Raw genomic sequence first — 20492 nt, 5'->3', positions numbered from 1 at the left:
AGGCAGAACCTCAAGCTTGAGAGTGCTATGAAATATGTTCGAGACTCAGAAAATAGTTCCTGAAAGAAATGACACATTAATGAATGAAGGTATAGTTATTTGGAGAAAATGAACCTAGATATAAGAGGAACCATATCAAAATGTGTTTCTTTAACTGCGGTCTTCAGAACCTGTGAGGTTCGTTGGTATATTCTTGGGAACTATGTGTGTTTGAGAAACATATTTCTGGTGCCAAACTGACAGTCACCTCAAATCCGTCACAGCACTTATGATGAATTCGTTTCAAGTTAAATGCTGTAAAGAAAATACTTCTCTTTTTTACTATTAATTCACAATTTAAAAGTGTTTTCTTACTGAACTACATGTTGGTCCCTCAGATAAGGATTTCTCGAGTCTCAGGTCTTTGGGGTCTTTGAGGAGTGTGACTTCTCAAATTGGATGACACTGATCTAACTGGCTGTAGTATCCATTCAAGCATGAGGGAGGTCAGAGCCTGGGAAAGCTCAGGTCCAAACAGCTCTTGAAAGAGGACGTTGCAGGGCAGGCTGCTTTGCACAAAGGGACCTGTAGACACTGAGAACATCAGTATACCAGGAACCAGCCCACCCTTTCACTCTGCCAGACACGAGGCTGTGGGTTACCCATCTTTCCCTGTCTCCTGAACTCATAGCAAAAACAAAAAACTTCACTTGTTTGTTAACACATATAGTTCAAGACGGAAAGGCTTACACTGAAGCAGAAAGGATTGAGGTTTATCAGCATCTTCGCTTTGAGGCCTCATAATGTACTTCCCATGGACTAAAGTTGTTCACTTTCTTTAGAGGATATTAGCTAAAGATGTGGTAAAACCACATTTTTGCAGAAAAGTGAATATTCAAAAACAAATGTATATGGTGATTATTTAATAGTTTTCACTCCACTTCACAACTCAACTTTTGGTTGATGCAAGAGGGATGCAAAGGGAGAATTGTGCTTATAATTCCAGCATTGTGGTGGAATAAAACAGCAGAGCATTGCAGCTGTTGAATATAGTTTTTTTCTTTTTATAGGCAGTTTTAAGAAGAATGCATTGATTCTACAACATGCTATTGTGAAGCCATCCAGGACTGTTCACTCACTTATTTAAGAAAGGTATATTTTCCACTTGGGGTGTGAGAAAAAGTGTGGTGTTCACTCATTGTTCTTCCTATCTGGCTTTTATTTTTCTTACTTTTAGAGAAAATAAGAGAAGTATCCCTGAAGGATGAAATATCCTCAAATATGAAAATGTCTGCTCTCTGAAGACCAACTGTCTTAGTCTGCTTTTTGCTGCTGTAACAGAATACCACAGACTTGGTAATTTATAAACAGTAGAAGTCTATTTGGCTTATGCTTCTGGAGGCTGGGAAGTCCCAGATTAAGGGGCTGCATCTGGCAAGGGCTTCTCGCTGCCTTATAACATGGCAGAAGGCACCATGTGGTGAGACAGTGAGGAAGGGCTGATTTCACTTTCACAGCAAACCCACTCCCATGATAATGGCATTAATCCATTCAGCAGGGCAGAGCCTTCGTGACCCCATCACCTCTTAAGGCTCCTGCTCAGCATGGTTGCACTGGGGTTAAATTTCTAACACCTGAACTTTGGGGACATGTTCAAACCATAGCCAGGGCCCTGAGAAACCCATTTCCACTGACTTCAAAATAGTTCATGAAAATGGAGTGCTGAGAGAGCAGCAGGGCATTCACAAGAATGGTTTTGAGAGGCCTCACTGTGCCAGGCACGGCCCTCAAGGCAGGCAGCTCTGCACAGCCCCCCATGGCAGCAGCTGGTCAGGCTGCCCAAACTCACCACTTTGGAATCACTTCAGCACCACCTATCTTCACTTGAAATCAATTGTCTGCAGATTTTAAACTCGTTTCTATGTGCCCAGTAGGCAGAGAAGCCTTCAGAGAAGGATCCTGACTCGGTGGTTTGTGCAGTGACATTTGGCAGTGTTTGCTCGGCAAGCGAGTCTTTGAGGCTGCCCTCATGCTGCTCAGTGGGCACACCAAGAACAAGAGCTGGCCAGGGATGACGGACGCATCTAGGCCTTCTCGGCCTAAGGGCAAGTCCCATTCTTCCTTGATAGGACTTTAGATGTACCAGTCAGCAAATGTCATCCCCCTCTGCATTCATGTCATGCTGTGCAGGGAATGCTAAACAGAGGCAGATCTAAACTTAGGAGTTAGGCTTCTTCTCCATGGAGATGTGGATCTGCACAGACAAAGTGACCAAGTGGGATTTTCCTGCTATTTCAAGGACTGCTGCTGCACCCTGCTGGCTCTTCCTGCACTCCCTGCCTCCAGGAATGACTGTGTCTCTTTGAGTTAGTGAAGTCATCAACTTTTTTTTTAAATCTCTTTTTATTATTATTATTATTATACTTTAAGTTTTAGGGTACATGTGCACAATGTGCAAGTTAGTTACATATGTATACATGTGCCATGCTGGTGCGCTGCACCCACTAACTCGTCTTCTAGCATTAGGTATATCTCCCAATGCTATCCCTCCCCCCTCCCCCCACCCCACAACAGTCCCCAGAGTGTGGTGTTCCCCTTCCTGTGTCCATGTGTTCTCATTGTTCAATTCCCACCTATGAGTGAGAATATGCGGTGTTTGGTTTTTTGTTCTTGCGATAGTTTACTGAGAATGATGATTTCCAATTTCATCCATGTCCCTACAAAGGACATGAACTCATCATTTTTTATGGCTGCATAGTATTCCGTGGTGTATATGTGCCACATTTTCTTAATCCAGTCTATCGTTGTTGGACATTCGGGTTGGTTCCAAGTCTTTGCTATTGTGAATAATGCCGCAATAAACATACGTATGCATGTGTCTTTATAGCAGCATGATTTATAGTCCTTTGGGTATATACCCAGTAATGGGATGGCTGGGTCAAATGGTATTTCTAGTTCTAGATCCCTCATCAACCTTTTTAAAAAGCATTTAGGAGCTGCTGGTTGTAAATGATCACTGAGAAATAGTATTTCCCTCACTTGTAGCTATCTGCTTCTCTTTTTGGTTCTGGAACATTCTAGAACCTTGGAAGGTGGCTGGGGCTGAGTCTCAGCCAGCAGGGTTGCCCAGTGCCCCTTGTCACCCCCCGAGCAACACAAGGCAGGCTGCGGTTACTCTGGGTCTGTGCGTCTGGGATCATAGTTTTTAAATCTGCCCCAGGGTCCTCCAGTCCCAGCTGTGGAAAGTCACCCTCAGAGGGTGAGGCGGGCGGCGCGCCTCTGTGTGAGTGTCCCCATCCTTCACAGCGAGTTTGTGTCTACTGAATCCCAGACTCTTGGAGGCTGAAGGGTTACAGAGGTCGTGTGTCTCACGTCGCCACTTCACAGTTGAGGACCCCGTGACCCGCTTTGCTCAGTGGCTGCGCAAGATGAGTAATGACCTGAAACAGGGAAAATGTCTTGGATACATCTTGCGTAATGAGGAGAAAAATGCAGCCATGTTGCAGCCTGATAAAATACTCTGCCAGTATCCTGCCATAAAATGACAGGCGAATTTTCAGTAACAGATTCTCTAATAGTTCTATGGTCTTCTAGATGCTAAACTGTTTAAGTATCTACATTTTCTAAGCCCGCCTAATGGAAATATTCTCAAAAAACATAAGCCCTTTATTCTTTCTCAAATAGGTTACATTAGTTATAATATACACTCTGGAGGTGACTTGACCTGTCATTGTGAACAACTATTGCTCTTGGACGACCCAGGACATAGGCCAGCCAGTACGTACCCCAGTGTGTTGGAGAATTGCGCTTGGCTTCTTCCTCTGTGCTGAGTCATGAAAGTTGCCGGAGCAGGTACAGTTACACAACCTCCAGGCAACATCACATGATCGTTCAAAAAATAATCATCAAGTCCAGGATGCAGCATCTGTCTCAGTTTTGGGCATAGGATGACAGTCTGAAATACACTTACTGAATTTGAATAAGAACGGGCTCAGGTCAGTGATTATCGCTGGTGCCTTATCAACGCCCTGTGGCTTTTCAGCATTAGTCCCCATATCCTCGACCGGTGTGGCACTGAGAGCAGCTAACTGTTGCCCTCATTGGTTCCCAGTTGGCTTCCATGACTGGTCAGGGTCAGGTCCACTGCCAACAGGCTGGTGTTGAAGCCCTTGGAGAAACACAGACATTCTGACCCTAAATTATGCTTTCAATGCCATGTGTTTTCTTATCACAAAAATCCTCGTTCTCAAGTTTCTTCTTTCTTTATTTTCATTTCATTTCATTTTTTACCATTCCTCCACAATTCATTGCCCAAATCTACTTTTTACTCAATTTACTTGCTTTGGTCATTTTTCAATATAGCACTTTAATTTCTTAGGCAAATATTTTCAACATTCTCCTGTTTTCTCAAGGATGTATGTTTTCTCCCCAAGTATGATCCTGTTTAAGGACTGGATTTAGGATAACTACTTAGAGGTTAAAAGTCACAAGGGTGTATGGATGAGGCTGGAGTGATCTGGGACCAAAGGTATGGGTGATAAAGCAGAGTATCTAAGCAGCTCCTGTGATTGGTGTCTTTAAAAAAGTAATAATGCATTTGCTTATTTTAGAGACAGGGTCTCACTATGTTGCCCAGGCTAGACTTGAACTCCTGGGCTCAAGGGATCCTCCCACCTCAGCCTCCTAAGTAGCTGAAACTGCAGGCATGAGTCACCACACTCAACTCAGTATCTTTTTTTTTTTTTTTTTGGAGACAGAGTCTCGCTTTGTCCCCCAGGCTGGAGTGCAGTGCTGTGATCTCAGCTCACTGCAATCTCCACCTCCCGGGTTCTAGCTATTCTGCTGCCTCAGCCTCCTGAGTAGGTGGGATTACAGGTGTGCGCCACCATGCCCGTCTAATTTTTGTATTTTCAGTAGAGACGCGGTTTCGCCATCTTGGCCAGGCTGGTCTTGAACTCCTGATCTCAAGTGATCTGCCCGCCTCGGCCTCCCAAAGTGCTGGGATTACAGGCATGAGCCACTGTGCCCTGCCTAGCTCACTATCTTTCAATCAGTAGAGATTCTTTAGTTATTTTTTAACTCCATGGATCCCAAGCTTTGATTTTTGTTTTCCAAACAAATTGCATTTATAAATAATAATTTTTATTTATAATCAACAGACATCTAGGCTTGCTGTCAAGGCTTCTGATCAACATGAGATGACCGCCGTGTGGTAAACTGATGAACCCCGACCCTGATCAACGTGAGATGACCGCCGTGTGGTAAACTGATGAACCCCGACCCTGATCAACGTGAGATGACCGCCGTGTGGTAAACTGATGAACCCCGACCCTGATCAACGTGAGATGACCGCCGTGTGGTAAACTGATGAACCCCGACCCTGATCAACGTGAGATGACCGCCGTGTGGTAAACTGATGAACCCCGACCCTGATCAACGTGAGATGACCGCCGTGTGGTAAACTGATGAACCCCGACCCTGATCAACGTGAGATGACCGCCGTGTGGTAAACTGATGAACCCCGACCCTGATCAACGTGAGATGACCGCCGTGTGGTAAACTGATGAACCCCGACCCTGATCAACGTGAGATGACCGCCGTGTGGTAAACTGATGAACCCCGACCCTGATGAACATGAGATGACCGCCGTGTGGTAAACTGATGAACCCCGACCCTGATCAACATGAGATGGCCGCTGTGTAGTAAACTGATGAACCCCGACCCATTAGGCTTTGGCTACAGAATGTGGAAATAAGTTGTGTTACTACATGTGTGTAATCCTAGGGTTCAGGACACAGGCCGGGAGGTTCCATAGAGTGATGGGTTGTGCAGGTAACTCATCCTCTAGTCCTCTGTAAGCTCCTAGAAGGAAGAAATTATGTCCTTTAGACTAATAAAATTCCTCCAAACCAAATACAGCACCTACTGTGAAGACACAAAGATACTTTTAGAATAGTAAAAACTTTATCCATTGAGAAATTCCTTAATGAAACAGTATCCAAGAAGTCATTTGCCAGCAGATTTCTTAGAGGTGCAATAAAGAAGAGGACATTGCCAGTTGTCACAGCAGCTGCAATAGCTCCTCTCTATTGTTAAACAGTGACATATCTTGTACAGGTTTTCAGTTGACAATCAATTTTAAAGATTAGTTTCGGTCCCCATCAATCAATTATTTATTAACCCATCAATAAAAATTTAAATGCTCTGTGAGGTACAATAGCTATTAAAAGAGACAGAGGCACTTTCTGTGTCCAGAGGGGCTTTTAGTCTGCTCTGGAAAGCAAGATGTGTGCAGATGAGTGACGCAGTGCATCGTGTGGATGCAAAGGGAGGGACTCACATGGGAACCAGAGGAGCTACGAAGGGAGGCAGCGGGGACTGGTGGGTCAAGACCTGGAAATAACACATGAATAGGCAACAAAGGTTTCCGTTCCTCTTCCATGCACTTCAGTCCTTGAAAAACATCTTACCACGGAATTCCACAGCGTACCAAGCGATTCCACAGCTTGATGGCACACTGTCCTTTCTCAGCATTCTTGAAAATGGCATGTGAGCCAAGCCATCTTACTGAGAAATTAACCTTAAACCATTTGATGAACCAAAAATATTTTGTAATACCCATCTCCGACATTAGGTAGGCAAATCACACAGAAACAGTGAGGTCTTCTGAGTCATATTTATCCGAAAAATCACAGCTTGGGTGCATGTGAAGCCAGAGGAGCACTCCTGGGGCCTGCGGTGCCATCGCTCAGCTCCCCTGGGCTTCACATGGCCATGGAGCACCCAGCAAGTGCAGGCTCTGAGCCTTCAGGGAGGGGCGGCATCAGCCAGCACCATCGTCTCCTGGGTCTCGTGCCTCTTACTTGGTTGCGGTGTTGTCAGGGCCAGAATGGGGCAGTTCCGGGTGACATCCAGGTGTGGTTGCTGACACGGAGCACAGGTGAGGTTCACTGAGGTAAGTGGGCCATGGCCTTGGGCTTCTAGTGCAGAGCACACCATCCACTCAGCATGTGAACCCAGCTCCAAAGTGTATGTGTGCATGTGTGTACGTGTGCACATTGCGCATGTCTCTGTGTATGCATGTGCTTTGATGCATGTTGATGTAGGGTGTATCTGTGTATTGTGTATGCACACATACGAGCATATGTTTGTGTACATGAATTTGTATTGCACATGTGTTTAATGTGAACACGTATGTGTTGTCATGTGTATGTGTTCACATGCATGTGTGTGTACTATGTGCAACAATGTGTGCATGTGTGTATATGTGGGTTTATGTTTGTACAGTGTGTGTAGTGTGTGTACACATATACACCTGTGTGCATGTGTACATGGTATTTAAGCATGTTTGCACGTGTGTTTGTGCTTGCATGTGCTGTGTGTTTGTGTTGGTGGGATGTGGGGAGGCTGCTGTGGAGACAAAAGCTGGAGAGAACTTGGTAGAGTAACCCAGGTCGGGAAATGGCACCTGCAAAGGAAGGCTGGAGTGCCTGGGATTCACGTTGAAATGGCCAATCCATCAGCTGGGCTGGACACAGCCATCACGCTGGGCAGCTGTGAGGTTAAAACAGAAAGTCTGGGCTGTAGGGAGGCTGAGAATTGAGATGCATGTATGAGATGAGTCACGAGGTCCAAGTGGTGTGTGTGAGAAAGCAGGCACAGCACCACCAAACACTAAGGAGATTTCAGGGGAGTTACGGGTGGAGGGAGGACATCACATCTACCCTGGAAGTTAAACGTGTTTCGAGTGCATTAAATACTATGGGCCGCAGACGCCTTGTCTCTGTATCTACTCTTTTATAAATGAAGTAAAGTTCTTGGGAAATACTTTTCTCACTGTAAAGCTCACAATCTATCTTGCAAAAAATATTTTAAATTCCATCTCAAATAAGCCAGGGTGAAAAGGGAGCCTGTGCACCAGACACTGCCAGCCTTGCCTGGCTCTCGCCTTCTTGCTCTTCCTTCCCCACCTGCTGGGGATTTTCTTAACGATGGAGATGGGTTTGGGTTTGTCCTGCTGTGCTCTGCTCCCCATTCCCGGATCCAAGGTCCTGCCTCTGTCCTGTCCCCTGAGCCACCTCAGGGATGCAGGGTCCCCCACCTGGTCAAGTGCCCAGTGCTGTGCTGTCATTTGCAAGTTCTTCCTGTGACTGAACTCCAAATGGCACTGGGACTGCTGACTCCACCCACTGGACACCCCGTGTTCTTGCTTTTGGGGTTTCTGAAACAGCCCCAAGACTCTGGGCATCTTGATTTTGCTCCCATTGCTTCTCAGGACGCCCTGCTCCTGTGGTTTGCAGCCCCGGCCTTCTCTTCGAGGATGCCTCTGCTCTTCTGCCTCACACTCGGATTGGACCTTCTTCAGCACAGCCAGTGGCCGAGGCTTCCTCCCTGGGGCTCAGTGGAGCAGGACAGATGCTGCATCCAAACTCTTCCATTGGGTTCCAGTCTGTTCCAGTCATGCCCTTGAGCCTCTAAAGCTCCTAGGTAAGAGACATAGCAGCTGACAGCACTTCCCACTTGATTTGGGTGGACTCCAGCCTCCCCAGCAACAATAAGAGATCAAAGGCATCGTCGAGGAAGCAGCTTGCTGAAACGCTGAGTGCCCGCCACTCTCAGGTCAGGTGGGACCGGCAGGCCAGCGTGAGTTCCTGAACACTTGGTTCTCAATACTGGCCACAGCCACACTGTAAGGGGAAACAAGAGGGCACTGTATGCAAACATCTCTTGAACTCTGGAGTCTGCTCACCTTCCTGCCTCAAGCCCCTCTCCCACGTGGTCCAGTCACCATTCTCCACAGAGACTACCCTAAAACCCAGTGACTCTCGTGTGCCTGCAGAATGGCACAACCCTTTCTCATAGCAGCACTCCTGTTTAATCAGAGGGATGTTAACGACCAAGTCATATTTGCTCGATTTGTGTTCAATATATTTCATTTCTACCGATAAAACTTAAAAATATCCCCACACATGCATTGCCTATTAAAGAGTATCTTCCAGGTACACCTCCCTTACACATCAGTTAACTTGATAATTTCTTCCCATTCTTGTGCAATAAATTTCCTTCCTGATCAGCTCTGTCCAGCAGCAACAATAATCCACGTAGAGACATGCAAACTAAAAGTCCGTTAGTGGAGGCACAAAGCTGATGAGGCTTGGAAAAAAATGACCGATTTGATTAAAATTAGGACCCACGGGAGTGGAGCTCTGCCTATTTTAGAGGCAAAGTAAATGCCTGGGAGTCCAATGACTGACATTCTGTTTGAGGTTTCTAATCACAAGGAAGATGGAGAAAATGCAGAACAAGTGGTCAAGAACAGGGAGATAATAAATAGAATATTTATGGGCTGAGGAAAACAATTACCAGGGGAAAGCCCAAGAAGCAAAGATGAACAGAGAACGTGCTGACTGCGCTGGTTTGGAAAGGCCTAATGACCAAAGGAGGAGAGGCATTATGAGGAGCAGTGACCGAGTGGGCAGGACCCACGGGGATCAGGAAAGGTGCACGGGGGGAAATGAGAGGCCTGAGCAGCTTCCCAGCGAAGGTTTTTGAAGCACGGTTTGATTTTCTCTCTCCCCCTCACCATCCCCAAATTTTAGTTGTGACTATCTCCAGGTACATGGCTTGCGACAGGCATTATATAAAAACTAATGTGAGTTTAATTTTAAAACCTTAGCCATTTTCTGGAACTTAAATATCAAAGAGAAAATGTCCACATATGATGTTAATTGACGTTTGTCTCACTGGTGATTTGTGCTGATTCAATTCCTTTTTTTGTTTTTTTCTTAAGGGGTCAGTTTTAGAATTGGGAGATAGGTGTATAACATATGACTATACAGCACAGGTTGGTTTTTTAACATATAGAAATATCTGCCTTTAAATGAGAACTGAAAACGGAGCTTCTTGGAGGCCACCTACTGGTGGCAGTGATCTGACCGCTGTTTAAGCTTTCTTTGAACTCCTTTTTTTAAAACAGCCTCCATAATCAATGGTGTACGATCTACTCTCTCGTGGTAAAACTTACTCAGTGAAGAGTGTGTTTTATTTTCTGAGGAGCTGAACTGTTCCAATCTGAGTATTCTGAATAAGGACAGTGGTCGAGCATGAGTGATGTCATCTGGGCTTAAAAATAAGTGGGCCTAAAATCTGATTGTTTTCATACATTGTTCAGATATTGACACAAACAGCAATTTATTTTGTAAAAAATGACTGGTATCCGGAACTTGCAACAGCTGTGTGTGGCTTGAAGGGAGATGAAGTGGTGAAGGCCTGGTTTCCACCGAAGCTCTCACAGCCCAGCCTTTCACTGTGTGGCCGGGGGAAGGGTGCTCCGGGTGGGGGACGGGAATGGTGGGACTGGGGATGCCACGCGACAAGGCTGCTGGCCTGGAAGGTGGTCCCGTGGAGAACCGCAGGAGATGAGATTGGAAAGTAGTAATAAGCCATGTGGATAAGAACAGAGGAGTGAGTTTTAAGGGGGACGTCCTGAAATGCCGCTCATGTCGTTTCAGTTCCATAGACCACAGGAAATGCAGGCGAGAGGGCAGCCCGACGGGAAGGAAGGAAGAGGGTGGTGTTGAGCCAGGTGAGTGTGGAGCCGCCCAGGGCACCGTGCTGTGTTATAGCTCAGGCATCGGGTGCTTCTGCCAAACCCTTCAGCACCTGGTTTGGGGCCAAACGTCCTTCCTGTGTGAGAGAAGGCAGAGCCTAGGCAGCATTCCAAACCCCATCCAGATGGGTGGCTGAGTGCAGAGCAAACGGAGCCCAGCACTCCAGAGCCGTGTCCCTTCACTGCCATGATCACGTCACAAACAGCGAGGCTTGGAGAGGACTTGAGAGCTCCTTCAATGCCATCTTCCATCCACTGCGTGAGCCAGAATAGAAAAAAAGGAATAAGAAGAGGTCGGTTAAGCTCTCTATTAAGTTGAGAAAATGGGAACTTCAGGTGATTATGTGAGATATTCAAGTTAAAAAAATTATTTAAAAAGCACATTGTTATTATTAAAATTTTAGAAAGTACAGAGAAGGAAATTTTAATAACCTACACCTAGAACACTAAGATACTGGTAACGTAGAAAAATGTGTAGTTAATGCCTTGATGGATTCTTTTCTATTTTTTTCTCTAGCAATATTTATGTCTATCCACAGAAAGCATATTCATGTATTTGCATGGCTAATATATTTTATGTAAAGTTCTATATATTTCTCAACATTTCACTTAATATTTCTTTATAAACATTTTTCCAGTGGGTAAAAATTTTTCAAAACAGTAATTTTAATGACTATATAACATTTCATTGCATTTATATATCATTTATTATTTAACTACTTCATCATTTTGGATTCACATATTTTCAATAATTTCCATTATAATAATACTGTCATGATATCTTTGTACAAGAATATTTATATTTCTAATTATTTCCTTAGTCTAGTATCCTAAAAACTAAAATTCCTACATCGAAAGGTCAATGTGTATCACGGCTCTTGATTGACATATTGATTTCCATGAAGCTTTCATCAATTAACCCATGAATAGTGTCTGCAAGTGCCCCTTGCCCCATACCTTCAGCAATGTGGACTCTCATGGGAAGTATCTAAATCTCACTTCAGAATTGCAGCCCTGAGTTATTAAACACAACTCTGCCAGTGCCCCTTGCCCCGTACCTTCAACTATGTGGACTCTTATGGGAAGTATCTAAATCTCACTTCAGAATTGCAGCCCTGAGTTATTAAACACACCTCTGCAAGTGCCCCTCGCCCCGTACCTTCCACAATGTGGACTCTCATGGGAAGTATCTAAATCTCACTTCAGAATTGCAGCCCTGAGTTATTAAACACACCTCTACTACACCTATGAAATTGTCTACAAATTGTCTTAGTTTCTTTTCAGCTTTGATTTCTAGAATTGCATGACATTGAAGACAAATGATATAATACCCATAAAGAAGGTTTTATGACCTCTTTCATTATCTCCAACAATCAGAAAGGCAAATTCACAGCAGAGGGCTGAGAAATCTTATCTGAAAATTAACTAAAATGCTGCTTTTGTCAACAGAATAACTTGGGCTTCATTTCATTCCACAATTTCCTGTGTACTGTTTATTACAAGAAGAAAAAATTTCCTGCCATACAAAATGCTCCATGCAGGTAGAACCAGGAAGCTAAAGAAACCTGAGGAAGGTGCTAGAATCATCACTACCTTTTTTTTTTTTTTTTTTATGGAGACAGGGTCTTGCTCTTCACCCAGGCTGCAGTGCAGTGGTACAATCTTGGCTCACTACAACCTCCACCTCCAGGGGCTCAAGCGATCCTCCCACCTCAGCCTCCTGAGTAGCTGGGACCACAGGCAAATGCCACTGTGCCCAGCTAATTTTTAAACTTTTTTGTAGCAACAAGGTCTCACTATGTTGCCCAGGCTGGTCTTGGACTCCTGGGCTCAAACAGTCCTCCCGCCTTGGTCTCCCAAAATGCTGGCATTCCAGGCAGGAGCCACTGTACCTGGCCCCACCTTCTTTTTGCTGTAGGCTGAGCACAGGAGAAGTTGAATTTATCAGGGAACCTAAAGACATGCCCTTCTTTGAAGGCAGAAGTCCTGTCCACGTCAAATGCCCTCCCTCCATCCCTCCCAGCTCCCCAGTCATCCTTCCTATTCTAGGCTCCAGGAGCGAGACCTCCTCCCTGTGCCTGCTAACGTCAGTGCCACGGGCCCTCTTTGGTTCTCCTGCCCATCTTCTCTGACTCTGCCCAACACCCACGGGCCAGAGGCCCTTTTCCTTCTTGGCACTTCTCGGTGGTGTAGCAGGATGAGCCACGGACAAAACCCCTCAGACGCCGGGTTAAGGAATGATTTGGTTTTATTCGGCCAGGAGCTTCCGCGGACTCAAGTCTCAAGAACCGAACTCTCTGAAGACAGAGTTCCTGGCCCTTTTAAGGGTTTACAACTCTAAGGGGTTCCACGTGAAAGGGTCGTGATAGATTGAGAGCACATGTGTTTAGAGTGGGGTGGGGGTTAATCTTTTCACCTCAGGCCTGATCATCGGTGGCACCAGCTGGTCTTGCCACTGACTTCATTCCTGTTGTTTTTCAACGTTTACTTCCTCCTCCTCTTCAGACAGGAGACAGTAAGAGAAATGGCCTCTCTCCTCAGCGGCACAATGGACTTTAGACATCGCGCCTGTTTTGTACTCTCCAAGCCGTACTTCTCTACTCGCCGGCCTGGCGCTGATGCCCAGAGGCCCCCTGTGCTTGTGGTCGTGGCCTTAGACAGTTCCCTGCCCTTCGTAAGTACTAACTTAACTCTTGAATGTGGACGTTTTAAGCTGACTTTTCTTCTTAGCCCTCTGTAAGAGTTTCTAATCTCCCCACAGCAGTCAATGTAATTATTTTCACCCAGGGTGTTGGCCCTGGCTGCTTCGATTTTAAAGTGATCTCTCATTTTGCTGAGGAGAATTTATTAAAGTAAATGACTGTTTTCTCCTGTCATGTCACATTAAAATGTGGAGAGAACTGGTTGTAGGGGCAGTCAAACGGGCTGTGAGACTCTTCGAGCAGCCATGCATCTCCTGGACAGCTCGAACACTGATCAGGGAGGAGATACTGAAAATAAGAAATACGAATTGCCTTTATATGTGTGTATGAGTATAGACACATACATCATGTACATATATGTGTGTATGTGCATATGTGTGCATGTGAAGATGGATAGATGATAGATACATAGGTGATTTATGTATAGGTAGATGACAGATATTGGTAATTAATTGATAGTAGATAGGCTGATAGTATATAGATGATTGATAGATGGATGATAGATCATTGATAGATGATAGGTAGATAGTAGATAGATTATAGGTAGATAAATAGATGGATGATGGATGGATGATAGATACTTGATTGATAGATGATAGGTAGATAGTAGATAGATGATAATGATAGATGATAGGTAGATAGTAGATGTGATAGGTAGATGGTAGATAGAGATGATGATAGATGGATGATAGATGGATGGATGGATGATAGGTGATTGATAGATGGTAGATAGGTGGATGGTAGATAGAGATGGTAGATAAATAGATGGATGATGGATGATAGATAGCTGATAGTAGATAAGGTAGATAGTAGATAGATGATAGATGGATGGATGATAGATGATTGATAGAGAGATAGAGAGAGAGAGAAGGATGATAGACTGAGCATCATAACTTCACTGAATGCTACCAGTTGGATTCAAAAGTCAGCAAACTGAAACGTCGAATTTCAGCCAGCTATCAGAAATATTGTAATCTGACAACAAAAGATAAACAAGGGGACATGGAACTGGCAGCTATTCCAGAAGCTGCACCTCTCAGCATGGGCACAGAGCCACAGAAGTGGAGCCAGAGTCCTCTCCACATCTCCTCTGGGTCGGCGTTATCATTGTCACAATGGGTGGAGGCTGGACCTTGTGAAGGCAAAGGCATACGATGCTTTCTTGCTTCTGCTGTTTGGTGACTCCCTTACTCATTCCCTCTGCGGTGGCTGAGGGGCTGATGATCAGTTCCTCTGCCCAGAATGCCCTGACCATGCTGGGTGTCTGTCCTCCCTAGACCTAGGTCTGCAGGATGACAAGGACCCTGCAGCAGAAACTCCTCTGTCTCTTCCCTGAGCACCGTCTTCCATGCTGCCTGACTATGGTGCTGGTTCCCCTCTGATATGGAGATGGGTGGAGAATGACCAGGATATTTTATGTGGCAATGGGGGTTGAAGCCCACTTCAAAATGGCTTAGGATAAGTGACCAAAAGTCCCAGTGTGAGCATCAGGCATGGCTGGATCCAGGTGCTCAGCACCATCTGGAAATTTGTCTCCATCTTTGACTCTGCTGTCTCTGTGTGGGCTTCATTTCTAAGATGGTTTTCTCTGCACAGCTGTAACAAAGCTCAGGGCTTGCATGATGCTTTGCAGCCAGTACATCAGAGGGGACTTTCCCTCAAGACTTCTGGCAAAATTTGGGGTAACATGCTGTTCTTGCTGGGGTCAGGAGCCATCTTGCACCAATCTCAGAGGCCAGGGGATGGAGAACTCTCCTAGGGTAGTCCCAGGTTCTGTGCCTCCCCTGAAAACACAAGGTCGGAGCCTCCCCATCCAAATTAATGCTCAGACTGTCAGGGAGGAATGACTTCCAAAGAAAAACCAAGGGCCCTTATGAAGAAAAGGAAGGGGTGCACCTACAGTTGCCAGTTCTGTTTGGAAGTGAGGGAGGGGAGGGCAGATTCCCTTGGCTTGTTCCCTAGGACAGCTGTACTTAGGTTTTACTATACAGTCCACTGAAAATGCTTCTCTCATTAGTGTTGTGCCTCTCTCATGCCTCTTTCCTTGGATAAAGAGCAAGCACATTACGAGCCACACTTGGTGCTGGTGCTGTGGCATGCAGCACTACCTAATGCGAGAGAAAGATGTGAGCAAATATCCGGAATATACAAATATAATACAAAAATACAAATATAACCAGTTATACAGCAAACAGCTGTGGGAACAGCAGCTCTGCTTGCAGGGTTGGGTAGTGGAAGGTTTCAGAGTTGATAGCATTTGGATTGGGCTTTGAAGTATGACTAGGAGCTTACCAGATAGAGAAGTGGCGTTTGGACATTGTATGAGAAGGAAACACAATCTGAGAAGGTGTACCATCCTAAGTGAATCTGTCACAGAAGCGAGAAGATGCTGTGTAAACCGGAATAATGCTTGTGTGCGTGGATCTTGATCCCTTCGTGAGCAATAAATGATTTTGTGAATAAATTGAAGAATGCTAAATTAGATCATAGGGTGTGTTTGCAGGGGTGGGGAGAGAGGAGAGCGTCGAAACTGGGGAAGTGGGGAACCAGAGATGGCAAAGCCTGGGACTTCCAGCTTCACCCACAGGACGCGAGGAGCCACATCAGTATCACCCGCACACGCAAGCTCCCATGAAGGCAGCGGTGTCCAGGCTCTGTCGCGTCCTTTCTTTGCAGCCTGGGCCTTGGTTTCTTGCAGGTGCTGTGCCCAAAGGTTAGATTGCCAGATGTGGCCGTGTCTATCAGGGAACATGGACTGAGGCCGGTGCTTTCAACCACACTCACTTTTCACTGTGTTCAGAGGGGGTGGGAAACCTCCCCTAAGGAGGAGATACGACGTGTGCAGATTGAGAGCTGGGGCCACACGGATTCCTCCAGGGGCAAGGGCTGGTGACCTTGCAGTAACTTCCACAGGCCTCAGCACCCTCCTCTGCACAATGGTGGTGGGCTAGCCAGGGCACCACAGAAAGGGCCAGCAAGGCACACCCTCGTCTATTGCCCAGGCACACATGGGCATCCATGACAGCCATGCACGTGTTAGAGCCCGACCAGAGCTGCAGCCTCCTTTGGCTGAGGTTGGAAAAGCAGAGATGTGTTCACAGTTGGAGAATTGGTATGCCTTACCCAAGTGACATCCCTGTCCTTGGAAACTTATTCTGGGGTCACAGAATTAATTCCCCAGGATTGGGTGTCACGAGGAGCTAGTTCCTGTGGCTGAAAACCACCGACACCTCCTTTCCTGGAACATTTCCCTCCTGGCATAGGGCAGTTCTCATGCCAGAACATCTTGGGCCACAAAGAACCTTTAGGACTGAGCATGTCCTTCTGTTTGCTTTAAGCTTTTAAGAAAAAGAATATGCAAAGGCTGATTGAGGCAAAAATACAGGCTATTTCTGACGTTCATTCAGAATGCCACCTAACTAGGCCAGTTTTTGGATTGTATGCCAGCCTCTTTCTGCGGGATGTAATCTCAATGCCTTTGAGTTCAATCAGTCCTATAAATTGCTATCCCTATTCATGCAGTGTGTTTTCCCCTGCGTGAGGCATTTGTGAGTTCCATTAGCACTGATAGGACTTTTAAATGCAGAAGCAGCAGTGAAGGGAATGGCATTTCCCAGCTGTAGGGCACGGGCCTTCTTTGAGATAAAAACCCACCCTGGCATCGATGACATGGGAACTATTCTGTGTCTTTTCACCCGAGAGCTCTTCAATCAACTGATGATCGCACCTGCATAACTGCTACGAGATCTGCTAAGGGGGAGCCTGGCCCAGCCATCTCTTCTTTGTGGTCACAAGCATGAACGGCCCTGGGACATCCTCTTTCCTCACTGTCCCCTCACAGCATTTCCTGACCACTGTGGCCTTGGTCCCACCACCCACCTGTGCGGCTCATCTGGCCATGCACCTCTCCAGCTCACAACTCTGTTTTCTCCCTGTTGTTTCTATGAAACCAGGTTCCAGCCCCGCCACACAGTCTGCACGGCCTCCACCGCAGCTCTGGTGAGCCTCTTGGCCAGCTCCTGGTGACAGCGTGCACCTCCCTGCTCTGAGAAGGTCTCCCTCTCCTCTCTGCCCACCCTGTACAGAGACATCTTTCAAGACCGTCCCAGAGGAGAGTGGCCTCTCTCCTCCACCCCAAGAGGACAGCCTCTCATGTGGCTGTCACCCATCTGACCCCTACCACAGACCTGAGGGTAAGTGGTGCTCACGGGCCCATATCTGCCAGCCTGCGCCTGGTTGGAGACGCCTCCCTCTCATTTGTCCTTGCTTGCTGCATGACTTTGGCAAGTGCTTGCCTCTTTGAGACCCTCAGTTTTCACACCTGAGAAATAGAAAGGCGGTGCCTGCCCCAGCTGCCCCGCAGAAGAGTTTAGGTGGCATGTGAGAAAATGCCTTATGAACTACGATGTGAGCAACTGCAGCATGCTGTGAACACCGCTTTCATGAGCTCCTCGGGGGCAGGGTAACACCCAAGCATTCTTACACCTCCCACCGGGAGGCGTATGCAAATGAAGGCCATCAAGCTTGTTTGATCAGTGATGTATTTCTTTATTTTTAGTTGTAGGATATGACAACTCTATTTTTAGCAGCTATAGCGGCCAAAACTTTGTTACCACTCAGCAGTTGTGTGTTCTTCGAGAGTAGGTTTTGTGCTTTCAAAATATCTGAATCCTCTACCATTTACAGGTGTTCTGTGCATACTTGGTGTATGAGTTGCTCAGGAAGGAAGAAAAATGTGCCCTTTTTATCTTTTAAAAAGATGGCTTGGCTTGGTGCTCCCTTGCCTGCATTCCTTCTCTGTATTTAGAAACGAACCCACACAAGTGAACGTAAAGGAAGCCTCTTGAAAGATAAGGCAGGAAAAATGAGGATAGAAAACAAAACCCTTCTAGAGAGTTTACGTGGAGGCTACCACTGGCATCGCTGCTCTGCAGTCTGTCAACCAGAGGCCCCTGGTGCTGCAGCACGGCCTTGGCAGCTTCACCAACAGGAATGTGTTCTCCTAGGGTACTGGAGGGTGGCAGTCCCAGAGCAAGGTGTGGCAGGGCTGCTCCTCCTGAGGCCTCTCCCTGGCTTGCAGACGACATCTTCTCCCATGTTCTCATGTGGTCCTCCCTCTGCACACGCGTATCTGACATCCTCCCATGTCCTCACACGTTCCTCTCTCTGCACTCACATCCCTGACGTCCTCCGGAGCCCTCACGTGGTCCTCCCTCTGCACTCACATCCCTGACGTCCTCCCGTGCCCTCACGTGGTCCTCCCCCTACACTCACATCCCTGACGTCCTCCCGTGCCCTCATGTGGTCTTCCCCCTGCACTTGCATCCATGACATCCTCCCAACAGTGAGCACGATATGTTATTGGGGTGGGTGTGGGATAAATAAGGTATACCAGGTGAGAATAATAAGAAACTCAACTTTAAAAGATGGTGCTGATTTGGACTGTGGAGAGATTCAACTGCCCTGCTTAGCATTTGAGATTGTGATGGATGAACTAATTAAGAGCCCAAAATGAAAGTTTGGGATAAATATCCGAGGGTGTCTAATATCCCAATTTTTCATCCTCGAGTGGGCAGAGTCCTTGACCCCATTCTAGGGAGACTTCCAAAAGAAAAAAGACCTGCATTTCTTCAACAACCCACACTGAGAGACTTTCCTGCACTTTTGACCTGTGGCTAACACTCCTCACCGTTCATTCTGTCATCAGTGTTTTGGGGAAGCACCTTTATCTCTCTGATTTACAGGTTATTAAGTGGCCCTTACAATTCCCTCCAGAGGTGGAAAAGACGATGATGGTGTCTGAGCTCACAGCAGCAAAAAGCAGGCGTGTGTGCTCAGCAGCCACGTGGCTCGTCTGCTAGGAGCTTACTAAATACGATGTTCTACAACATTGCTTAACACAAGGGGAGACGCTCCTGACTCAGAGTGTTTAATTGCTCACCTACTTCATTTTCTGCCCTCTTGGGCTTCTAAAATGAAAAGAAACCTGGGGCGATACAGTGAGTCAAAGGGGTGCCAGCCGCATCACAGCAAAATAGATTCCTAAAAAATCCCTGGCCTAAGATGACAGCCTTGGCTGGATCAGTTTGAATGTGCTGATAGTGGACATGGTAGAATGAAGGTGGTTGAAATGTTCATATTAAAGAACTTCCACCCAGATTGCAAGAAAAGAGAGAGGAATGGAGATGGCAGCACGAGCCCCTACAATAAAAGCAGATGTTTTGAGATCAGTTATATTTCTTCTGACAAAAAGACAGAAACCAAAGTTTAGCCTGAGACTACAATTAATTGGGCAATAAGCCAGAGGCACATATGGCATAGACAGATTTAAACATTTCTCCCTGATATTAATACAAATACTAAAATTACAAATACTTTGATTCCAAATAAAACAAATATTTAAAAAATTTAATGAATAAACACTGGGGTCTACAGTAGTATTTGAAGGAGAGCTCACAAACAGGTTTGGTTTTTGAAGGTTAGAACTGGTGGTCTAGAGAATTCATTTCATTCCAGAGAGAGAAAGAGAGGAATTTCTTGGGTTCCTTCAGGAATGCATCTAGCTTTGCCTCATCTTTGTTTGAACTATGGATACGGCAGAAGAAAACATGAGGATTTCACAGATTTAAGGTGCAAAAAGTCACTGGGTTCTCTAAGAAGTCTGGGATTCTTCTGCTGGAAAAATAAGTTTGTTGAGAAAAAATGAGTTGGAGGAGGCTGTTATTGAAGTGAAGCAGAATTGTTTTTACTAATCTGCTTATTACCCACTCTGTAGTGTGGAAACAAATTATTCATGCACGAGGTCCTCTTACTGTTCCTAGAATGCAGTGGAAAGAGAACAGATTAGTTTTTCTCCCTCAGAACACAACCACTAGAAACATCCTACCTCAGATGAGATATTGCCTAATTATTTTCAAAAGACAGTGAAAAATCATGGATGTTAATGTTTCCTGCAAAATAAATACATGCTAGAAACAGAAGCATCTGGGTCACAGCTATATTAGAGCTGCCTGTGTTCCCCTGTCACTGACATTAAAACAAAAATGTCCAATACAATCATTCACAGCGTGGGAGAGGGGAAGTTGAAGGATGGAAAGGCCAGGCATAAAAGGATTTCAGAATTTCGGTCCATAAGAAAGTGGCTTTGTGCATTGTCTGTTACTATGTGCAAGGTGAGGTTTGAAGAATGAAAACATGCAGTA

The 20492-nt window shown here is 45.9% G+C and overlaps 1 protein-coding gene across 39 annotated transcripts in view; it reads left to right on the top strand.

Moving 5' to 3' along the window:
- The window catches only part of LOC100608468 (tubulin beta chain-like), a 61222-nt gene that overhangs the window by 22052 nt on the left and 18678 nt on the right, over positions 1-20492 (top strand). For 16 of the 39 annotated variants that reach the window (XR_010148650.1, XR_010148662.1, XR_010148664.1 and 13 more), the window contains 7 exons: positions 1050-1131; positions 1217-1335; positions 3664-3831; positions 5139-10564; positions 13094-13262; positions 17244-17289; positions 17376-17483. Coding sequence is in view for 35 of the 39 variants with exons in the window: in XM_063787738.1 (XP_063643808.1) it covers positions 13113-13262; positions 17244-17289; positions 17376-17483 (304 nt within the window). In the remaining 4 variants the exon portion in view is untranslated. The other 23 variants (XM_054661403.2, XM_063787767.1, XM_063787761.1 and 20 more) reach the window with 11 other exon arrangements.

The sequence above is a fragment of the Pan troglodytes genome, chromosome 1, assembly GCF_028858775.2.
Source record: "Pan troglodytes isolate AG18354 chromosome 1, NHGRI_mPanTro3-v2.0_pri, whole genome shotgun sequence".
NCBI classification, from domain to species: domain Eukaryota; kingdom Metazoa; phylum Chordata; class Mammalia; order Primates; family Hominidae; genus Pan; species Pan troglodytes.
This window is presented reverse-complemented; position numbering and strand designations above follow the sequence as displayed.